This window comes from Apodemus sylvaticus, chromosome 2 (genome assembly GCF_947179515.1).
Source record: "Apodemus sylvaticus chromosome 2, mApoSyl1.1, whole genome shotgun sequence".
Lineage (NCBI taxonomy): Eukaryota > Metazoa > Chordata > Mammalia > Rodentia > Muridae > Apodemus > Apodemus sylvaticus.
In genome coordinates this window covers 115,578,690-115,597,857 of record NC_067473.1, presented here as the reverse complement: position 1 = coordinate 115,597,857, position 19,168 = coordinate 115,578,690, and the positions used below count along the sequence as shown (strand labels likewise).

General features: G+C 52.6%; 1 protein-coding gene across 2 annotated transcripts; it reads right to left on the bottom strand.

Moving 5' to 3' along the window:
* Positions 1–324: 324 nt before the first annotated feature.
* Emx1 (empty spiracles homeobox 1) lies at positions 325–16,527 on the bottom strand. Of its 2 annotated transcripts, none has more exons than XM_052172588.1 (3): positions 16,008–16,527; positions 10,466–10,650; positions 325–492 (listed from the first exon to the last, which is right to left on the bottom strand). In XM_052172588.1, the coding sequence occupies exons 1-3, from the start codon at positions 16,525–16,527 to the stop codon at positions 325–327; spliced, it is 873 nt and encodes a 290-aa protein (XP_052028548.1). The 2 variants fall into 2 exon arrangements, with proteins under 2 accessions (XP_052028548.1, XP_052028550.1); XM_052172590.1 differs by having other exon boundaries at positions 10,466–10,646; positions 16,004–16,428.
* Between the last annotated feature and the right edge of the window lie 2,641 nt (positions 16,528–19,168).

Genomic DNA, 19,168 nt, shown 5'->3' with positions numbered 1-19,168 from the left:
CTACAGCAGGACCTGGAAAATAAATTAAAACAGAAATGTCTCAGAACAAAGACAGAGATGTGGAGAGCAGCTGGGAGGCTGCGGTGATGGGCGGTCCACCCAAGCAGCAGGCTCTCCACCAGAAGGCTGAGCAGTCCCAGGCCTCAGCCAGCCCATTCTCTTGTCCCTCTGACAGTGATGGCCCCAGGCTCCAAGCCCTGTGGGGCCTTGACTCGAGGTCTCCCTGCAGCCTGGCTAAGGAGTGGCCAGAGTCCAGCGTGGGCCCCCTGGAGCCTCGGCCAGCAGCAAGCAATGCTCTGCCCTTGTGGGCTCTTAATTGTTCCCCTAGTCATTGGAGGTGACATCAATGTCCTCCCCGTTGGCCTGCTTCGTGGCGATGCGCCACCGGTTGATATGGTGGGAACCCTTCTTCTTCTGCTCAGACTCCGGCCCTTCCTCCTCCAGCTTCTGCCGTTTGTATTTTGTCCTCCGATTCTGGAACCACACCTTCACCTGGGCCGGGAGGGAGGGGCACAGGTGAGAAACACCCAAAGCAGCCGGGATGGCCTCTAAGCCCCAGCCGAGAGCAGGGAGTCAGATGGGGAACCCAAGGCCACACAGCCAGGACTCTCTCTTCCAGGCATCTGCCACTGACAGGTCTAGAGGTCTGCTCTTCAGACACAAGTGAGGAGGGCAGGGAAAGGACTGGGCTCGACGACATAGGGTAGTTTTCCCTCTCAAAGACAAAGGAGCAGGTGTGGTTGCTGAGCCTCCTGGTCTCTGTAGTCACAGAGGCCTGGCCGAAGTGAGCATAACAGGCCAGGGCTCTGCCGATGTCCAGAGACGATGGAACCATCCCGAGGGCCCAAAAAATACTTCATCTCCTGTGCTGGCCTCATACTGCCACACGAAGACAGTTATGGCTTCAAACCAGGAAGAGGTTTGAACATGGCCTGTGATAGCCAGACTACATCTAAGGTCCCAGAACCATTCATGGATACTGTAAACTCATACGCTGTCTGTACTGTGTGAAATTCCCTACCCACTTCAATAGTAGAATTGTGCGGGCAGGCCAGAGCTGCGTGGTTAGAATCCCCAGTCCCTCGGGTGCCAGCTCCTCAGGGCAGTCTAAAATCCTCCTATGATCATTTGACCTTGAGCAAACAAGTATGGGGAGAGTTCTGTCTGAGGCCCGATAGGTTAGCACTGCACCTCCTGGTCCAACAACATTGATCCCTGTGGCCCATCTAGATGTCCCAGATCACACAAGAAACAGTCAGAGGGAAATTGGAAGACAGAAGTGACTGCTTATTTGAACATAGGGAGTCCCCACTTCTGTGCCAGGGAGTCTTGCCCTGCGTGTGGCTCGTACAAGGGGGACAGCATCCTCTGTGACGATACAAACAGGGCTGTGGTTCTAGGCACCTCCAGGAAACCCCATTTAGGTCTATCCCTACCATCCTTCCTTCTCTCCTAGATCCAATCATCCCTCCCAGTGTTACTGGGTGTCCACAACACAGCCCTCACATCCTCCCGTACACGGGTCCCCACGAACCCTCAGTACTTCCAGCCTGCTTTGACTGCACATCTCTTTACTCTCAGCCTTGTGGGCCAACCAGGCCCAAATCCTCCTCGGTGCCAGCAGGAGGAGTTTGGGTCACCTCCTCAGCTAAGTCTCTTCTCTGGACTCACAGCCCTCAGGCACAGGAGAGATGCTTTGGGGACCCTTTGCTGTTCAAAGGCACCTCCTAGACGCCTGTGCCAGTGGGTCCCTTGGGTGGCAGATGTGGGGCAATGGAGTTGCAAGTCCTGGTATTTTCCTGGGAATATCAGCACAGCTTGAAGCAAGAAGGGGCTGCCTGTGGTGGCTGTGCAGGCAGCACTGGTAAGTTGTGTGTGTGCCGTGGCGGTGAACATTTCAATTCTGGCAACTGCAGCGACTGCTGAGGGGGATCTAGAACTCAGGGCTGGGCTGAAGGCAGCCCTTGGCAACGAGCACGTACACCAGCGGCAAAGGCGAGACGTGGACCTGGCATCCTGGCATAGTATGGTTTCATGCTGGTGATGTGCTAACCTCACACACCCCTCCCCTCCATCATAGAGGCCCTTGAAGGTTCTCCTCACAGTCCCTGCTCACTGAGGCCTCCACCCTGAGCCATCTGTCCTGCCACTTGGTCAGAGGTGGGAGCGCTGGGCACCAGTGTTCCAAATGCCACTAGCTCAAGACAGAGAGCTGGTCCAGGGAGCATCCGGGCACCAACCTTGGTGAATGAAGTCAGGATAAGGGACTCCTTCCTTCCTGTGGAAGGCAGGGTTCAAACCTGTAGCCTGTGTGCCTCTTCTCAGGTAGACAGGGAAGGAGGTTGACCGCTCTGAGCTCAGGACTTTGGGATTCCGTGCCTACATAAGCCCAAGTGTTCTCAGCACACCACCAACGGTAAGGGCCATCATAGAGGCCCTTGAAGGTTCTCCTCACAGTCCCTGCTCACTGAGGCCTCCACCCTGAGCCATCTGTCCTGCCACTTGGTCAGAGGTGGGAGCGCTGGGCACCAGTGTTCCAAATGCCACTAGCTCAAGACAGAGAGCTGGTCCAGGGAGCATCCGGGCACCAACCTTGGTGAATGAAGTCAGGATAAGGGACTCCTTCCTTCCTGTGGAAGGCAGGGTTCAAACCTGTAGCCTGTGTGCCTCTTCTCAGGTAGACAGGGAAGGAGGTTGACCGCTCTGAGCTCAGGACTTTGGGATTCCGTGCCTACATAAGCCCAAGTGTTCTCAGCACACCACCAACGGTAAGCCCAGTTCCTGCCCTTTACCTCAGAGCGCACTGTGACAGTGCCAGCCAGTGGGTGAATGAACTTACCCTGCCTTCTGTGAGTGACTCAGAGCTCTGTGAAGACATCATATCTGACAAGTCCAAGTGGGCCAGATGCAGGGGTGGTGGCAGCACCCAGAGGGAGGGGGTCACTTTCTGCACCTTTCTCCCTTACCCCATCCTCAGGTCTCCTTCTGGAGACTGATGAGTGAGTACAGTGGCCTGTAATGGGACAGACCCAGCATGCTACCCTTGCCTGTCAACTCTCTCCCAAACAAGAAAACTACCAATGGCAGAGTAGAGCCCAGGACAAGGCTTCAGGCCTGGACAGCATCCTGGTACATCACACAAAAGAGGATCCCAACTATTTGGTTTTATAAGAGAACTAAAGTCAATTGGGATGTAGCTATTGCTCAGTTGGTAGAGTACTTGATTAGCATGCACCAAACCTTGTGGTCTAGCCTCAACACCACACAAAGGAGAGATGATTAGAACATGTCTACAGTCCCAGCACTTGGAAGGTGAGGGCAGAGGATCAGAAGTTTAAGGTCATCCTCAGATACATAGTGACTTCAAGGCCAGCCTTGGTTACATGAAACCCTATTTCAAAAAACCAACAGCACTGCCGGGCAGTGGTGGTGCACGCCTGTAATCCCAGCACTCTGGGAGGCAGAGGCAGGCGGATTTCTGAGTTTGAGGCCAGCCTGGTCTACAGAGTGAGTTCCAGGACAGCCAGAGCTATACAGAGAAAACAGTCTCAAAAAAACCAAATCCAACAAACAAACAAACAAACAAACACCCCCCCCCAAAAAAAACCAAAAAACAAAAAAACCAGCACTGGGGTAAGAAAGCTCCCCCCCCCCCAATAGCCTCTTAATAGGCAGCCTGGATGTCTTCTGCAGAGCAGCTCTAGGCTAGGTATCCGGACGCTGTTTATAAAACCTGTAATAGCAGGGACAGTTGTGACTTCATAATAACACAAAAGCCAGGATGAACAGTGTTGGTACATTCAGTCACAGCCATGGAAGACAAAAATCTGTGCCTGGGGAAGACAGAAGGGAATGGATCTAAACACCTAATTCTCTTCTTTGTTCCCTTAACTTGTATTCTCCTATCCCAACACCAATATATAGTCACCTCCCTCAGCTCCCAAAGCATGCCAAAAAACGTTGGCTGGAGGCCCCACCCACCCAGCTTGACCCCTGTGGTTTGAGGGAGAAGCTCCGGTTATCTCCTGAATCCCCACTTTTCTGTGTATCTCCCAATTTTTTGGTGAAGCCAGATAGGCTTTCCTGAGACTCCCCATTTTGCCAGGTTATGTAACCTGGAACTCTTGAAAGCCTGCTTGGAACTCCCTAAGTAGACCAAGCTGTCATGAACATCAATTCTGAATTCTGCATTAGTTGGTTTGGGAGAAACGGAACCATTTTGGCTAGCTTTAACTGCTAACTTAACACACAATAGAATTGTTTGAGATGATAATCTCAATTGAGGACCTGCCCAAATCAGACTGGCCTGTGGCCAGGTCTGTAGAAAACTCTCTCGATTGTTGATTAATGTGGAAAGGCCCAGCCCATTGTGGGCGGCACCATTCCCTGGGCAGGTGGTCTTGAACTGTGTAAGAAAGCTAGGTAAGCATAATCCTGCTTGCCACCCAGAAAGCAGCATCCTTCACGGTTCCTGACGCACTTCTTTGGCTGTGAAGTGAGTTGCTTGGTTAAAGGCTACCTTGTGTGGAGTAGCCAGCAGGCCTACTACCCGCAAGTTCTTGCTTTGACTTCCTGTCTCCCACTTCCCTCAGTGTTGGACTATAACCTGAAATTGTAACCAAATAAACTCTTTCCTCCTTTGAGTTGTTTTTCTCTCAGGATATTTTAGTCACAGCAACAGAAATAAAACTAGACTAGATAGATTTGTACACAGGAATTTGAAACCAGAAAGAGCACAAGGAAGCAAAGAGAGTGTATTAACCTCTTGCTGGAGGAAGCTGGTGGAGAGACACCCTTTGTAGAGAGGGGCAGTGTTCACCTTGAGTCAGGCAGGACGAAGAGCAAGAAACTGTTCTGAATGGACCGACACAGCTCTTCCTCAGAGGACTATGCCATGGTGGAGACACGCATGTGTGAATTCATGAGTGGATGGACAGTGAGTTTACAAATAAGTGGAAAACAGCTCCTGTCAGTATTTTGGAGACCACACTTAACTTTTGAGTAATCAGCTGTCCCGGCTTTAAGAAGTCCAAACATCCCTGTCAGGATCTTATAACTCTGACATGGGAAGTTCCTCCTTATGTTCTACCGAGTTCTCTTCTGCTTTAATTTAAGCATGTCTCCTTAGTCTGTCGGCCTCAGACACACAAAGTCCTTAGAATAGACGGCAGCTTGGAGCCATCAATCACGCCACCGTTCAGCCTGCTCTCCTCTCCGCCCTCTCTTGGGGGATCCATTTCCTATCAATTGATCAAGTCGGACTCCCTGCTCTCAGAGTCAGATCAACCCTCGTTCCCCAAGCTGGTGTCACCCCAACTCTTCGAGCCACCTTATATCCTGCTTCCTCCACCCCTCCTAGACCCTCTCCCCCACTGCACTAAACTCACCTGCCTCTCGGGCCTGTGTCTCCACCTCAGAGTCTTGCTTAGCCCCTCCTCAGCCCACCACACAGGACTTCTAGGCTACAGGAAACACCTGAGCCAGGACATGGAAAGGGGCGTGTCATCCCAGAGCACGGTGCGTCACTGTCAAACTTTTCCCTAAAATTCAAGTCCCTTGGATATCTCCTGCTTACCCATCCCTCTTTGGAGGGACAGCATCCACCCTGGATGTCGGTGAGGAAAGCTCATAGGTAAGTAAAGAAATACCTGAGCACTTCCAAGTCCTCCCTCCCTCCTTGCTCTCAAGACTCAAAATGGTATCTGGTCTTGACACCTCCATCTCCATTTTAATCTGCCCTCTTCTAATCCTTGTCTCTCCCCTGCCCCCTTCCCCCCACCTATAATCCTATACATTCTTTCAAACCTTCCAGGCCAGAAGCCTGTAGGGGGGGACCTCACAACTATCAGGTCTCCTCTGATCCCCCTCATTCTGAGCTGTAACTTCAAGAGGACTCGGTTACTCACCCTCTCCTTGTCTATCCTTGTCCTGCAGGCACATAGAGGCTCATCTGTATCTGCAGTAGCCTCCACCATTGTGTGATGACTCTCTAAGGCCCAAGACCAAATTTCCTGCTTTTCTCACAGCTCAGCAGAAGTAAAAGGCAGACAAGGTCAAGAGACACTGCTGGTCTGTTTTATTCTAGGGACTACTGGGACACATAATTGGCCACGAACAGCACTCACCCTCTTGTGTCCTGTGACTGCCCATCGGCATCTGATGGGTACCCCAGGGATTGCCCAGCTTTTGGTGTCCATGGAAGTCAGCCTGCAGGTGTCTCATATGGTGGGAGCACACCCTCATGGCGATAGACGTGCTGATCTGACCTAGGTCTAGATTTGCCAAGCAGTCACATGAGTACAAGCTTAGATGAACGTCTTCTCAGTCATATCCCAGGACTGCACCACAGTCGTGAGAAGCAAATGAATATGACCAGAATTGAGAACTGGCTGTGGCCCAGGGCCCACCCTTCCACCTCTTGGACTGAACACCTTCTGGTGGTCATCCCAGCACAGATACCACTTCTAGCTAAGCCATATCACTCTGTAACAGGTAGCTCAGGCTACCCAGTGCCTCTAGCTGGAGCCCTGCCTGCACAGAGCTCTTCTCTGAGACTTGTCTATAGCCTGTCTTTGTACCATCAAAACCAACAATCAGCTATGACAGTAGGTCTGAACAACCAAAGGGGCAAAACAGTGAGGAAGCAGCCAGGGCAGGGGACAAAGGAAAAGTTCATGAAGGCTAGCTGGGTGTGTGGGGTCAAAACAAATGTACCTGACCATCAGTGTTGATTTGAGACAGCGTCTCAATCTGTCTACAGGTTGGCATAAACCAGGCCAGCTTCAGTATAGCTCAGGATGACCTAGAGTTTCAGAGACTCCTGCCTCTATCTTCCAAGTACTGGGATTATAGGTATACACCTGCCTGCCTGCCTAAGAAATTTTTATTTTTAGTTTATGTGTATGAATGTTTTATCTATGTATGTATATGTACCACAAGCATGCAGTTCCAACAGAAGCCAGAAGAGGGTGTTGGGTCCACTGGAATTTGAGTGGTTGTTAGCTGTCATGTGAGTGCTGGGAATTGAGTCCTGGTCCTCTGGAAGCCCAGCTAGTACTCATGACCACCGAGCCATTCCTGCAGCCCCAGGCCCGGCTTTTATTCAGTACATATGTACTGAATGTCTACTCCATGCCAGGCACTGTGCTGGATCCCCGTGAGGAAACAAATTTGGCCACTGCTTCCTACAACCAAGATTCTCACACCTAAATTGTTCTCCATAATTACCCAGTGAGCTGTGGGAAATGGTCCTCCCTCGGACTGCATCTTGGATGTCCTAAGAGCATCTCCTGCGTATCCCTGTATTGTAAGATCTCCCTGAGAGATGGATGCACTGATCTACAGATTGACATATGGACATGACAGATAATTAAATCATAACAGCAATATGTGATGCATATTAGGAAAGGAAGCGGGGGCATTGTGAGTTTTGGGAGAATGGGGGAAGGCTTACACACACACATACACACACTAGAAAATTCAGAGGTAGAAAGTGGATAGTGAGTCTCACAAATTCAGTACTGGGGACGACCCTGGCATTTATTTCTTTCAATCACAGCAATGTGACAGTGGAAACCTGGGAGAAGACAGAGCCAGAGCTGAGCTGGCGAGATGATGGGTGCTCGTCAGCAGGTATAGAGATGTCATTAGCTGCCATTAGCTCTCTGGAGATGGGCGGTGGACAAACGGGCAAGAAAATCAACAGATGGGTACGTGGAGGTCATTGTTCAGAAGAAAAGCAGGTAATTTGGAGAAAACATAAATTTCCCAATTTGGAGAGAGAGCTAATGAACAGGGACAGATACATGTTGCTAGATAAAAGACAGTAAGGGACAGAGCACAGAGGCCTGGTTGACAAATGTAGGTATCACGTTAGAAACACAACCCAGGGAGCTGACTGAAGCGCCACATGCTTCAATAGCCAACAACTGAAAATGACAGGTAAGCTTGCATGGCGAACACTGAGGGGTGGATGGTGGGCTGATTCTACAGGGTAAGTGCAAAGAGGAAGATACAAGTACAATAGAAAGGTAGCTGATGATGATGGTGGTGGTGGTGGTGGTGGTGGTGGTGGTGGTGGTGGTGGTGATACTGATTGTGGCAGGAAGAATGTTGGCCTAGGGGAAACCTAGGCAGGGTCTTTATTCTGCTACTAATTTCATGTATTACTTTAAGCAAAGAGAACGGACCTGAGAGGGAATGGGAATGGGTGTTACCTGAGCTCATAGAAGGCACCTCTAATCCTCGAGCCTGTTCTCTGCATGGAGAGACAACTGAGAGAGGTCAAGCAACTTGCCCATTGTGAGGAGCAGGCAGATGGGCATTGGATTCCGTCCGGCTGACTTGGGCACACTGCTTAGCTCACCTCCACCTCAGGGTCTGTGCCTGGAAAGGCAGCGCTACAAGGAAGCTCCCACCCCTTCAGGTATTCTTTGATGGTAGAGGGGTGGTGTTGTATATGCAAAATATAATCCCCGGGGGCAGGACTAAGCAGATTGCTGAGGGTTAGCAGAACAGATAAACCCTATTCTTCTCCTTGGTGTTCTTCTCTTTGGTTTCATTCTAAAGGCATGTTAGAAATGTCCCAGGATAGAAATGAAAGCAGCGGCCAGCCTATCAGCTGTGAACTGGCATTGCGAGACGCTAAAATTGACAGGAAGCTAGGTTCAGTTTGAAGGAAAATTAATTAAACATGTTCTCACTGTGCTGAAAAATGGGAAGTTTAAAAACAATGCCATGATTTCAACAAGTGCTAATCTGTGGGTGGTAGGATTATAAACTGTTTTGTTTTCTTACATTCCTGCAATTAACATTTAATAAATATTACTTTTTTACATGAAGCTAATTATAAACACCATTCTTAAGTTGACACCTTGTTTTAAACAATAATTGTAAAGCACTGTTTGCCAGGAGGGAAAAGAGGTGTTATTTTATTAACTTATTTTTTAAACATTGCTTTCTTTAAAACAGTTTTTAAAACTAACTCTGTTGCTTTGTAAGATTTGTTTGTTCAGTAAGAGCTGTCAACTAGCAACTCTAGAACCCACAGGTTCTGCGGTGGCCTGGAAGGAGGCCCCGATTCTGCTGTTACCAGATTCTGTAGCCCAAATGCCAGGGTCTGTTTAGGGAACTGGGGTGCAGCAAGGGGTTGTCTACCAGACCAGTGCCCCCTGTTACTCGGGCAGCTAATGGGAGAGCACAGGCACACCCCTACCTGCAGAGGTGTGGTAGGGATTGTATATCAGGGACAGGGCAGGGGAACAGAGCACTAGGTTCAGCACTAGCAGAAACAGAGGACAGAGCACTAGGTTCAGCACTAGCAGAAACAGAGGACAGAGCACTAGGTTCAGCACTAGCAGAAACGGAGGACAGAGCACTAGATTCAGCACTAGCAGAAACAGAGGACAGAGCACTAGGTTCAGCACTAGCAGGAACGGAGGACAGAGCACTAGGTTCAGCACTAGCAGGAACGGAGGCCAGTGTCTGAGAGCTGGCAGGGTCTGTAAACCTAAATTAGAAAGCAATCGAGGACAGCAGCCAGGCTGGGAGCCCCTCCACAGGCATGGACCAAATGTTTAATGACACTTTCACTCGGTGTTCATGTATGGCAAGGTCTTTACCCCCCCCCAAAAAAAAACCCAAAACCCCCCAAACCCAAAACCAACAACAAAAATATCCCTCATGTTTACCTCTTTACCGTTCTTTTTTTTTTTCCTTTAAATAATCAATTATTACTAAACTCTACATGGAAACTATAATGTCATCCATTTCATTCCCTCAACACTCCACAGGCCCTCCGTGCCTAAGTCTACTGACAGCTCCCTAGACACTCTTGGTGCGTTAAGGTGACCGCGAATGGTCCACTGGTCCAGTTCTCAGAGGCCTAGTGATTGTCCTGGGCCTGGATCAGCACGCTCTCCAGTTAGGAGCTGACCTCTAGCTGGCTCATTCCTCTGTTGCAAAGCTGACACTGGCTTTCTTTTCCCGGACACCACAGGTACTTGAGGTCAGATGAGGTCTCCCCTGTTTCCACCAGGGCCAAGAAGACCGGACCACTCCCACAGACTTGTGAGTATTGTGTCATCTAGACTGTAGAGGGGCTAGAGATCTTTACGGCCTAGGCGCACCACGGACCAAATCTGGCCTACTATGCTTCTGGTGTGATCCTTAGGGCTGATTATAAGATCGGGGGAAACTGGGCAAGTTGACATTACATATGCCACCTCAGAATGCAGGAGACAGAGACCGGAGGATTGCTTTGAGCTCAAGGTCAGCCTGGGCTACATAGCAACCGACCGTGTTTCATTAGAAAACAACACTCCTGAAACTTAGCAGGACAAAGTTAGAGAAAGGGTAGGGTTTCCAGGGATGCGACGTCATGCTGCAGGTGGCTTTGGAACCCGAGGGATAGAGAAACCTGTACCCAACAGCCCACCTCTTGAGGCTGCGGCAGGAGAATGCTCACCTGCGTCTCGGAGAGGCTGAGGCTGCCTGCCAGCTGCTTCCGCTCGGCGCCCACCACGTAGTGATTCTTCTCAAAGGCTCGCTCCAGCCGCAGCAGCTGCGAGGGCGAGAAGGCCGTGCGAATCCGCTTGGGCTTGCGCGCGAAGGGCCCGTGCAAAAGCAGCCCGTCCTGGGGAACGTCGCTCGCTGCGGCCCAGAGGCGACAGCAGCACAAGCAGGTACGGATAGAGAGAAGGGGCACGGTGAGTAGCAGGCCTCTGCCTCCGGGGCACCCTGCCTCCTCTGCAATCCTGACACCTCCTCCGCCTCTCCCATTTCCCTTGTCGCAGCCCTGAAACCACACTGCAGAGCTACCCGCAGGGGGACCGACAAGTAGAATCCACTCGCGAGCCCAGACCTGATGAGGGCCCAACAGGCTCAAATCCAACGTTGCCAGGGGCAGCCAAAAGGCCAAGGGATGGCTGAAATCCCTTAGGGCTGTTCCTGCTACCTCCACCCAGGCCCCGAGTATTGATTAGCTTTTCATTATTTAGTTCCAAACCCCATCTCCTTCCCAGACTAGCTAAAGAGGACAGGGCTGGGGCTCAGAAAGGTGATGGAGGAAGAGCACTGCTGACAGACTACCCAGAAGTCCGCCAAAGAGCCGAACTCCTGCTTTAAGTAATCCCGCAGCTAAGTGCTCAGGCCACTACTACCCTGCTGAAAAATCCCGCCAGCAGGCCTAGGCTCCATCACACAGGAGGTGAGAGCAGGCGGGCCAGCAAGCAGCAGACAGACCCCAGAGTTCTCCAGTCTGCTTCCCTCTGCCCCTCCCTTCTCTCCTCAGGCCTTAAACACTGTGAAGGCAGGCCCACTGTGAAGGAAGGCCGGAAGAGTCGAAGCCTTTCTCATGGTAAAGGCTCCTGCGTTCTCTCTGAGTAGTCCTGAGTTGAAAGAACATGGGAGTAAAGTGTGTGTGTGTATGTGTGTACATACATACATACATATATATTCGTTTGCCTATAGGTATGTGTAAGTACCCAGCTTCCCCTTTGTCTTTTTCTCCCCTTACTGTATAAGATTTCAGAGAGTGACTGTCCCTTGGCAAAGCTCCCACACTCCACCCCTACACTGAAGAGGACTGAAAAAGACCAGGGTGGGGGTCAGAAAGCATAAAAGCCAGCGCAGGCTTCTACCCACAGCTCTGGGCCCCACCCCCTACTGGGCCCTCACACAGTTGCACATTCTCAAGGACTCAAAACCCCCTGAGACCATCACACACTGGTCCTCACACACTGGCCTGAGTCAGTTCCCCTAACCCAACAACACAGAGCCCTAGATGAGATGTTTTGACAGAGTTAGCTGTTGAGATTGACTGATCCAATTAATTTCCTCAGAGATGGCTACTGACTGGGTTGACTCAATTGGACCTACTGTTTTAATCTGAAGACAGCAATCTGGACAATTCAGACGAGAGCTCCCATTTCTGGAAAGAGCTATATAAGTGAAAGTCACGTCATGAGGTGCCCTTGTTAAAAATCAGCTGGTAGATGAACTGTATCCCTCTATTGGTTGCAACTGCCCTTCGGGCTTCAGAAGTCTATGCCAGTCAAGTGGGTTGCTGGAGTCTTCCTTGGAACACAGTTGCCTGAGATTGACCTCCCACCACCTACATATTTTAAGGGGTTGGGTCTGTACTACTATACAACAGGATGAGGGGGTGTCACTGAGGAGTGAAGGAAGGACATCTCCTCCCAAGGTTGGTGCCATGAGCAGACCTAGGGCCTCTGCTGGCCTGGCTGAAGAAGGGGGAGTTTCAGTTGGGTGGTAGAGGGACAGTCAGGGAAGGTGGTCTGCCAGAGAGTAGGGGGAGAAAATAAAAATGACTCCTGGAGTGAACAAGAAAACTCAAGGCCTTAGGTGAGGACCGGTCTGGAAGTCCAGGGGAGGGCAGGGAGGTAAACGAGGCGCCTTCATTGGATAAATTGCTTCGAAAGCCCATGTTGTTCGGAGTCCAGGTGAAACACCAAAGGGGGTTCCTCTGGACAGATGAGCCAGAAGAGAGGTTGTGGGGAGAGGCCTTTCTATCTCAGCATCCATGGGCTCGGGTCCCAACTGCTAGGTTGTCTGACCTAGCCTATATAGCGGTGAGGTCGCAGGGCAGAGGGCCACACAGGTCTGAGGAAATGAGGTGTACAGGGAAGGGCTTGGAGCAGAGACAGCAAGGCTGGGCTCTGCAGAAGTGTTCTGTAATGGCTGTAAAGAGGTGCTGGGGAGTGGGTCAGTCACCTGGACAGCAGAGGAAAGCTACCCCTGTCCATTTAAACCCCACAGGATGAGGGCAGCCTGAACTGGCTCTTTCCGGACCCAAGGCTTCTTCACCTCTCCTCCCCAACCTTGCTTAGTTTGGGAAAGGGAAGGAATGTCCTGCTGTGTGCTTAGCGTGTGCCCCAGTGCATGTTCACATGCATGTGTTGAATCATAGGGTCTCCTTGACCCAAGTACGAAAGAAATCTAAGGCTACAAAATTATCCAAAATACTGATAAATGATGACACATTATTTAATTAAAAGACCAAAACACCAAAGCCTTTTCCAGAGAGAAAGATGATGTTTAGTGCAAAACCAAACACCCGACAATATTAATCAATGGCTACATGTTTCTGTAACGACAGGGGAGTCGAGGTGTCTGTGTACTGGACGCCTCTCCTTTTGACCCATGGGAAAGGGTCCACCTCGCTCTACCACCTCCAGAGGAGCCTACCTAGTTCCTGACTGAGCCCCAGGACAAACCAAGCTCGAGGCTGGGTTGCAGCCTGTTTCTCAACGAAGTAATTTCAAGCCCCGAGAAAAGGTGTCAGTTTCAGACACCCGTAGGAAAGGAACATGAACCCATCCTTCCCTGGAATTAGGAGTTAGGATGTGAAAATTCCCACATTCCCTCTCTCCAAGTCGCTGCAAGGCGATGGATGGGAGCTAGCCGTGGACATACTGAGAACCAGGCAGCGGAAAGCTGCGGAAAGCGGAAGCATTGAATCCGAAACGCCACGGGCAGGAGCTGCATTCCTAGGTGGAGAGGCCGCAGTAGCTACGGGCTTGGAGCTTGGTGCCGGGGAAGGATGGCCTGGAGCTCGAACCTGGAGCGGGCGGTCGGCAGCAAGGAGGGGGACAGCCTTTGCCCTCCTCCTCCTGCCTGAACAAAGGCGTCCTTTGAAGCTAGTGCCCACAACCGCAGCAGGGTTGGCAGGCTGAGTCTCCTTTAGTCCCCTTCAGACGCAGCTTTCCAATTCAGAAAGTTCTTGATCCCTGGGAAATATTACCAAAACGACGCCAACCTCGCTTAATCTTCGCGGGTTCTTCTCGTTTGGCCCCCCAGTTCGGAGGTCCCGACCATGCATCCCGGCATTGGATTTTCCTCTTTGCCTAGGGGAGAAGCGGCTTCCAGGCTCCACTCGCTCGCGTTGCCCGGGAGCGCTGCGCACAGAACGCGTACGCGGGTTCCTTTTCGTTCTTGTAGGGTTTCGTTTCTTGCAGCAAAACGAGACTGAAGTGAGCATCGCGGAGACCCGGTTCTCCAGAAAACACGGCGCCGGAGGGCCTGGGACGGCTGTATTCTTAGCCCCGAGACCCAGTGGGATCTGGAAGCGGCGGTGTCGACCGTCTGCGGGCTGCAGGGCCGCGGCACTTCGGAGTTGGAAATGGTTGATCAGCACTCATTGGACTTCCGAGTTCGCAAGCGCGGTCACACTCGGATCCTTCTCCGCGTAGAGACGCGGTTCTGGAGAGAAAAAGCCCACCGTTTGTGTAACTCCACAGTGTATTCGCCGGGACCAATGGCTCAGAGAGCAGCGGAAATTCCTGGAGGGTTTTGCGGAGGATGAATTGGCCTCGCTTGGCTGGGGATGCTCCGAGCCCGAGAGCTGATCTCTTTCAAAAGGCACCTCCAGCCTCGGCCGAGCGGGATCAGCGAGAGGGGCCAGAGGTGTGAAAGGTGGAGAGAAAAACCTGAGATTCCGGACTGAGGGCCTAAAAAGCCCCATCCAGGAAGCATCCTTAGTGTGCTGAGGCACTGGACTAGGCTAGGAGCCCTTAGCACCCTGTCTTCCAGGGTCCCTGATCTTTCACCAACCCAGGTCTCTTGAGCAGTAGGCTCACATCCTGGAAGAATCAAAACTCTGCCAGTCGGAGCGAAGCCGAAGAAAGACCCCCCCCCACTCCCCGGGACGCGGGTAGTTGGCTAAATTTGAATAAAACCTCATTTTAGTAGTAAGCATTGGTGTTAAGTGACGGGAAATGTTGCCTAAAGCAGCTAATACCTTACGCCTTTCCACTCCCGCCTGGGCACATTTTTGAGGAGAAAAATATACCCACAAAAACACGCGCCCGAATTGGACCCACCGGAACTTCTTGGTTAGTATGTAGTGGCCAGGTGAGACTGGGGTCATTGACAAATGGGGCCCTCTCCAAATAGCTTTCTCCAAGTCAGTCAAGCGACTTTTTTTTTCTTATATAGTATCAATAATTGTATTACCTATCAGATTCCCTTTGGCCATGTAGCTCTGGTTTAGTGTCAGCATAGCTCCTGCAGCCAAAGTGCCAACCTTATCTTATTTTTGCTGCTGTTTTACGAAACGCTTAATTTATCTGTAAGTAAAGTCTATATCAAAGTGGGAATTAAGCAGTTGCTATAGGAATCAAGGCCAATCTTTTCTTTTTCTGTTTTTTTTTTTTAATGAAAGAAAACTGCACATCCAAGGAAGAAAATTATCTGCAATGAACACAACTCTCTTTTCTTTAGGAAAGTCAGATAACTGGTGTGTGTGTGTGTGTGTGTGTGTGTTTGTGTTTAAAGCTTTTGGAGGGGTCTTAATTAGCAATCCAGAAGCGGCTGCAGACGGGGTAGGGTAAGACTAGATATGACCTTAAAAGCCCTCCTCCTCCACCATCCATCCAAGAGGACTGTCCTGACCTCTAGCTACCCGGTGGGCTCCTAAAGGAGCTCAGTGGTGAAGAAAGCCTGTTTGTTTTCACCAGTCTTTCCCACTTTGGGTCGGAGAGGGCACATGTGACTGGGAAAAGTCTGGCCAAGGTTGCTGAGAAACGTCCCAAGAAATCCGAGGGAACGAGCCACACTGCCCTGTTTCCCACAGAGCCAGGGAATGCAGGTGGACTTTCCCCTGCCCCGACTCACCAGGAGTTGTGGTGACCAAGAGAGCGAAGTGTGGTCACAGCTCAAAGCTCTGGCGTGGGAAGGGCGGAGGGCAAGCATTTTCAGGGACGGGACTGGTTTAATCAGAAAGGAGATTAAGGTTGGCCACAGGAGGGTCTGAAAAAGCTCCTAGGATGCTCTCAACCTTACGTCGCAACCGGCTTCATTCCTTGGAAAAGTGTGGCGGTCCCATCCTCACTTCTTGGGTGACCAACACAGCAGACCACAGGCTAATCGCCTGCGCACAGTCGAGGCCGATCCCTAAGCCTTGTCCCCCCAACAACTTCTGAGCAGCCCCGCCGCCGCGCTGAGCCTCCCCCGCATCCCCGGGTCACGAACACAGCGTGGACACTCACCCTGGAAGCGGTGGCCAAAGAAGCGATTCCGAAGCACCCAGGGGTAGAAGTGGAGAGGGTCCCGATGCTGGGCGCTGAAGAAAGAGTGAGGAGGTTGCAGCGAGGAAGAGCCCAGCTGGTGAGCCGGGTGCACTGTCAGAGCCGGGTGGTTCATGGCCTCTGGGAACACCAGCTCCGGCCCTCCATAGAGCGAGCGGCCGGCGCCCGCAGCCGCAGCCGCGGGGAAGCCACTCACGAAGGCCGTCTCGGCCGCACTGGGGTGAGGGTAGTTGAGCGCCGTGGGCCTGAGTGGTTCCTCGGAGGCGGCCACAGCCAGCGGATGGGAGCCCGCACCCCCGCTGCCAGGACTCCCGCCGGTGCCACCATCCTTGGCTACCAAGGACTCTATGGTGAAACCCCGCTTAGCCGCGGGCTGGAACATCGTCGCGGCCGCGGAAGCGGAGTGAGGTAGCGGGGCTCTGGGGAACGCTCGGTGCCCCGGCGCTGCCGCCGTGCGGGGTGTGCACCAAGCCTGGCACATGCACTCACGCCCGCACCCTTCACCTCCCCCGCCCGCCCACCCGCCCGCGCTCGGCCCTTGCGGACCAGCCAGGAGCGGGGCGGCGAGGGGCGTGCGAGAGTCCTAACACCGAGTTGGGCCACTGCGCACCGTCTGTAGGAGCGTGGTCCCTGCGGCCCAGCAGGCAGCTCCTTGCAAACGCCCGGGCGCGGGCTGCCTGTGCTACTAAGAGCCGCTTAGGCGGTCCTCCTGGCTCTCTCCCTTACTAGTCAAGCTGCGACCGACCACCGCCCGCGATCCTCCTAGCACTGCCGGGCCAGGCCGGGGCTGCAGCTCTGCGAAGAGAGAGTTAGCGGGCACCTGCCCCACGCTCCCCCATTGGCCACTGCTCACCTGCCACCAAGGTGGGGGGCGGGGCGGGGCGGGGCGGGGCCATGGATGGCGGGTGGGGATACGGTCCCCAGTCGGAGGCAAAAGCCGGACTGGAGCATTGGTGCTTGATCTAGTGTCCTCCTACCCTCCACTCTGCTTCTTGATTCTCTGACTTGGTCCTTTAGCCGCCGCCGGTCTGCTCTGAGGGGGAACACCTACAAAGGCTGGGCTCCTACAAAGGCTAGAACCCTCTTCTAGCTCGCCCCGCAGATGAGCTCCCTCTCTTCGTCCTGGGATGTCCTTTCAGTTCGTAGAGAACTTGGATCTAAGCTTAGGATGGGCATTTGGGGTCCAGCCTAGATGCTCCGGAGAACCTGGTCCAAGTTAGCCTAACCTAAGGGAGCTCTCAACTCTCACCCACCATCAGTCTCTGGAGCTGTTTTCTGAAGCTGTGATCATGTTTCTGAAATTTCGCATTTTATGGATTAGGGGAACAGTGCTTCAAACGGGATATGCATTCTTTTCTAGGGGGCCAGGCTCGCACTGTCCGGGGAGGAGCCACAGAACCCATTTCTCCACAGCATTCCCGCTGTGATTCGAAGCATTCCAAGGCAGCGGTTTTGCCAGCCTCACCCCCCCCACCACCTCCACCCCCCAACCCCCAACCCCGCGCAGTGACCATCTCTCACCGGATAGCTAGGCTTAAGCTCAGAACGATTTCGTTTCCTTGGGCTCCAAAATTAGATGACAAGGCCAAAATGGGGTCTCTGGGCCACTGTATTCTAAATTGGAGCTGGCCTTTGCTGTTCTGGTGGTTCTCCAGAGGATAGGCCAGTGGTTCTTGGGAGGTAGTGGCAACCTGGCTTCTTGGACATGCGACCTGCGACTGCGGGGCAGGGTCCCAATCTGCTCAAGTTAGTTTCCATTGCAGGCATGAAGCCCGGAGAACAAGAGGGCGGTTGACCATTAGTACAGGTTAACCTGTACTCTGCAATCTATCCACCCCAACCTTCTAGGGTACTGTGACCTAAGGGGACTCTTGGCTAGGGGGTCCAGACTCAGTCAGTCCTTGGCCACATATAGCTATAGCCGGGCGGGGGGGTAGGAGGAGAGCGAAGAGAATTTTACTTTCTTGTCACTGCCCTGGTGAGTCCAACTGGCCACAGCAAAACCCAAGCGCTCACCTCCTAGCTGGGCCTCCAGAACCCCGAAGGGCAGTGGGGTCTACATCCCCTTCAACTCTGGGGACTCCAGGCCAGGTCTTGCAGCGGCCCACCAGAATGCCAGGAGCCTTGGTCCAGGAGAAGCGCTCGGGGCGCCCTAGCAGCTACAAAGCGGGTTAAAGTCTATTTTCCACTCCACTGCTCCGAAAAGACCCCGCAAGCCTGTACCATTCCGGCCCCCTTGGGCAAGGTGGGGAGGAGGCGGCGAGAGGGGGCCGAAAGGGGGCCGCACCTTGCAGCCCTTCCGGTCCTGGGTAACTCAGGACCAGACACTTAGATTTCCCACTCTTTACCTTACTCACGCAATGCACCCTCTCTCTCTCCCCTCCTTGTCCGGATCTCTGCCGCTTCTTAGGATGCTTTCCCCGACACCCCCTCCCCCAACCCGGTACCTGTCTCAGACTGTCCCTTTTCACCTCCTGCTTCCTCTCTCCACGTAAGGACCAATCCTTCCCTCTTTTCCTTTGCTACATCTTGGGTGGCAGGATGGGGCGGGGCCGTTGATCAGTAAAGTGGCAGAGGTGGGGATCTGGAAGATGGTCTCTTTGGAGCAAGGTCTGGGCAGAAACGAGGTTCCACTGAATAAAACTGTCTAGGCTTAGGCTCTGGGGACAGCCAAGTGCTGGGCTCTATGGGGGAGATGACAGAACAGGCCCCCTTGCTGGTCTTTGTGGTCTGAATCCCACGGGTCATCCTCAGGCTCCTTCTTCCACTCTCAGGTCTAGCCTGGGCAATCACTAAGAACTCCTTAAAGGAGGCAGTCAGAGCGAAAGCTGGACTGGCTTCACCATCCCAGTCTTGCATCTAGAGTAGGTGACTGCTCCTGGGCAGTTCTGCACTCCCTAGTCCTCTCCTAGAATTCCCTGATTCCCTCCTGTCAGGCTGCAGCCATTAATCCCCTGCCTGCTTTCCTTGGATTTCCTCATTTCTGCTCCCCTTAGGGCCTCTTCTTCCTAGCTACTCCCCTGCAGCAGCTGGAGAAGCAGCCAAGGCTTCCATTCCTTTTTGGATTTTGCATGGAAGTTCTGACCTTCACCCAGCTCTCTCCCTGCCCTCTACCTTCTACC

Coding starts and splice junctions, on each gene's coding strand:
- Emx1 (XM_052172588.1), bottom strand. CDS start 16,527: ATGTGCCAGGCTTGGTGCACACCCCGCACGGCGGCAGCGCCGGGGCAC. Junction 10,651..16,007: donor CTTTGGCCACCGCTTCCAGG/GTGAGTGTCCAC, acceptor TCTGGGCCGCAG/CGAGCGACGTTCCCCAGGAC. Junction 493..10,465: donor TCAGCCTCTCCGAGACGCAG/GTGAGCATTCTC, acceptor CTCCCGGCCCAG/GTGAAGGTGTGGTTCCAGAA.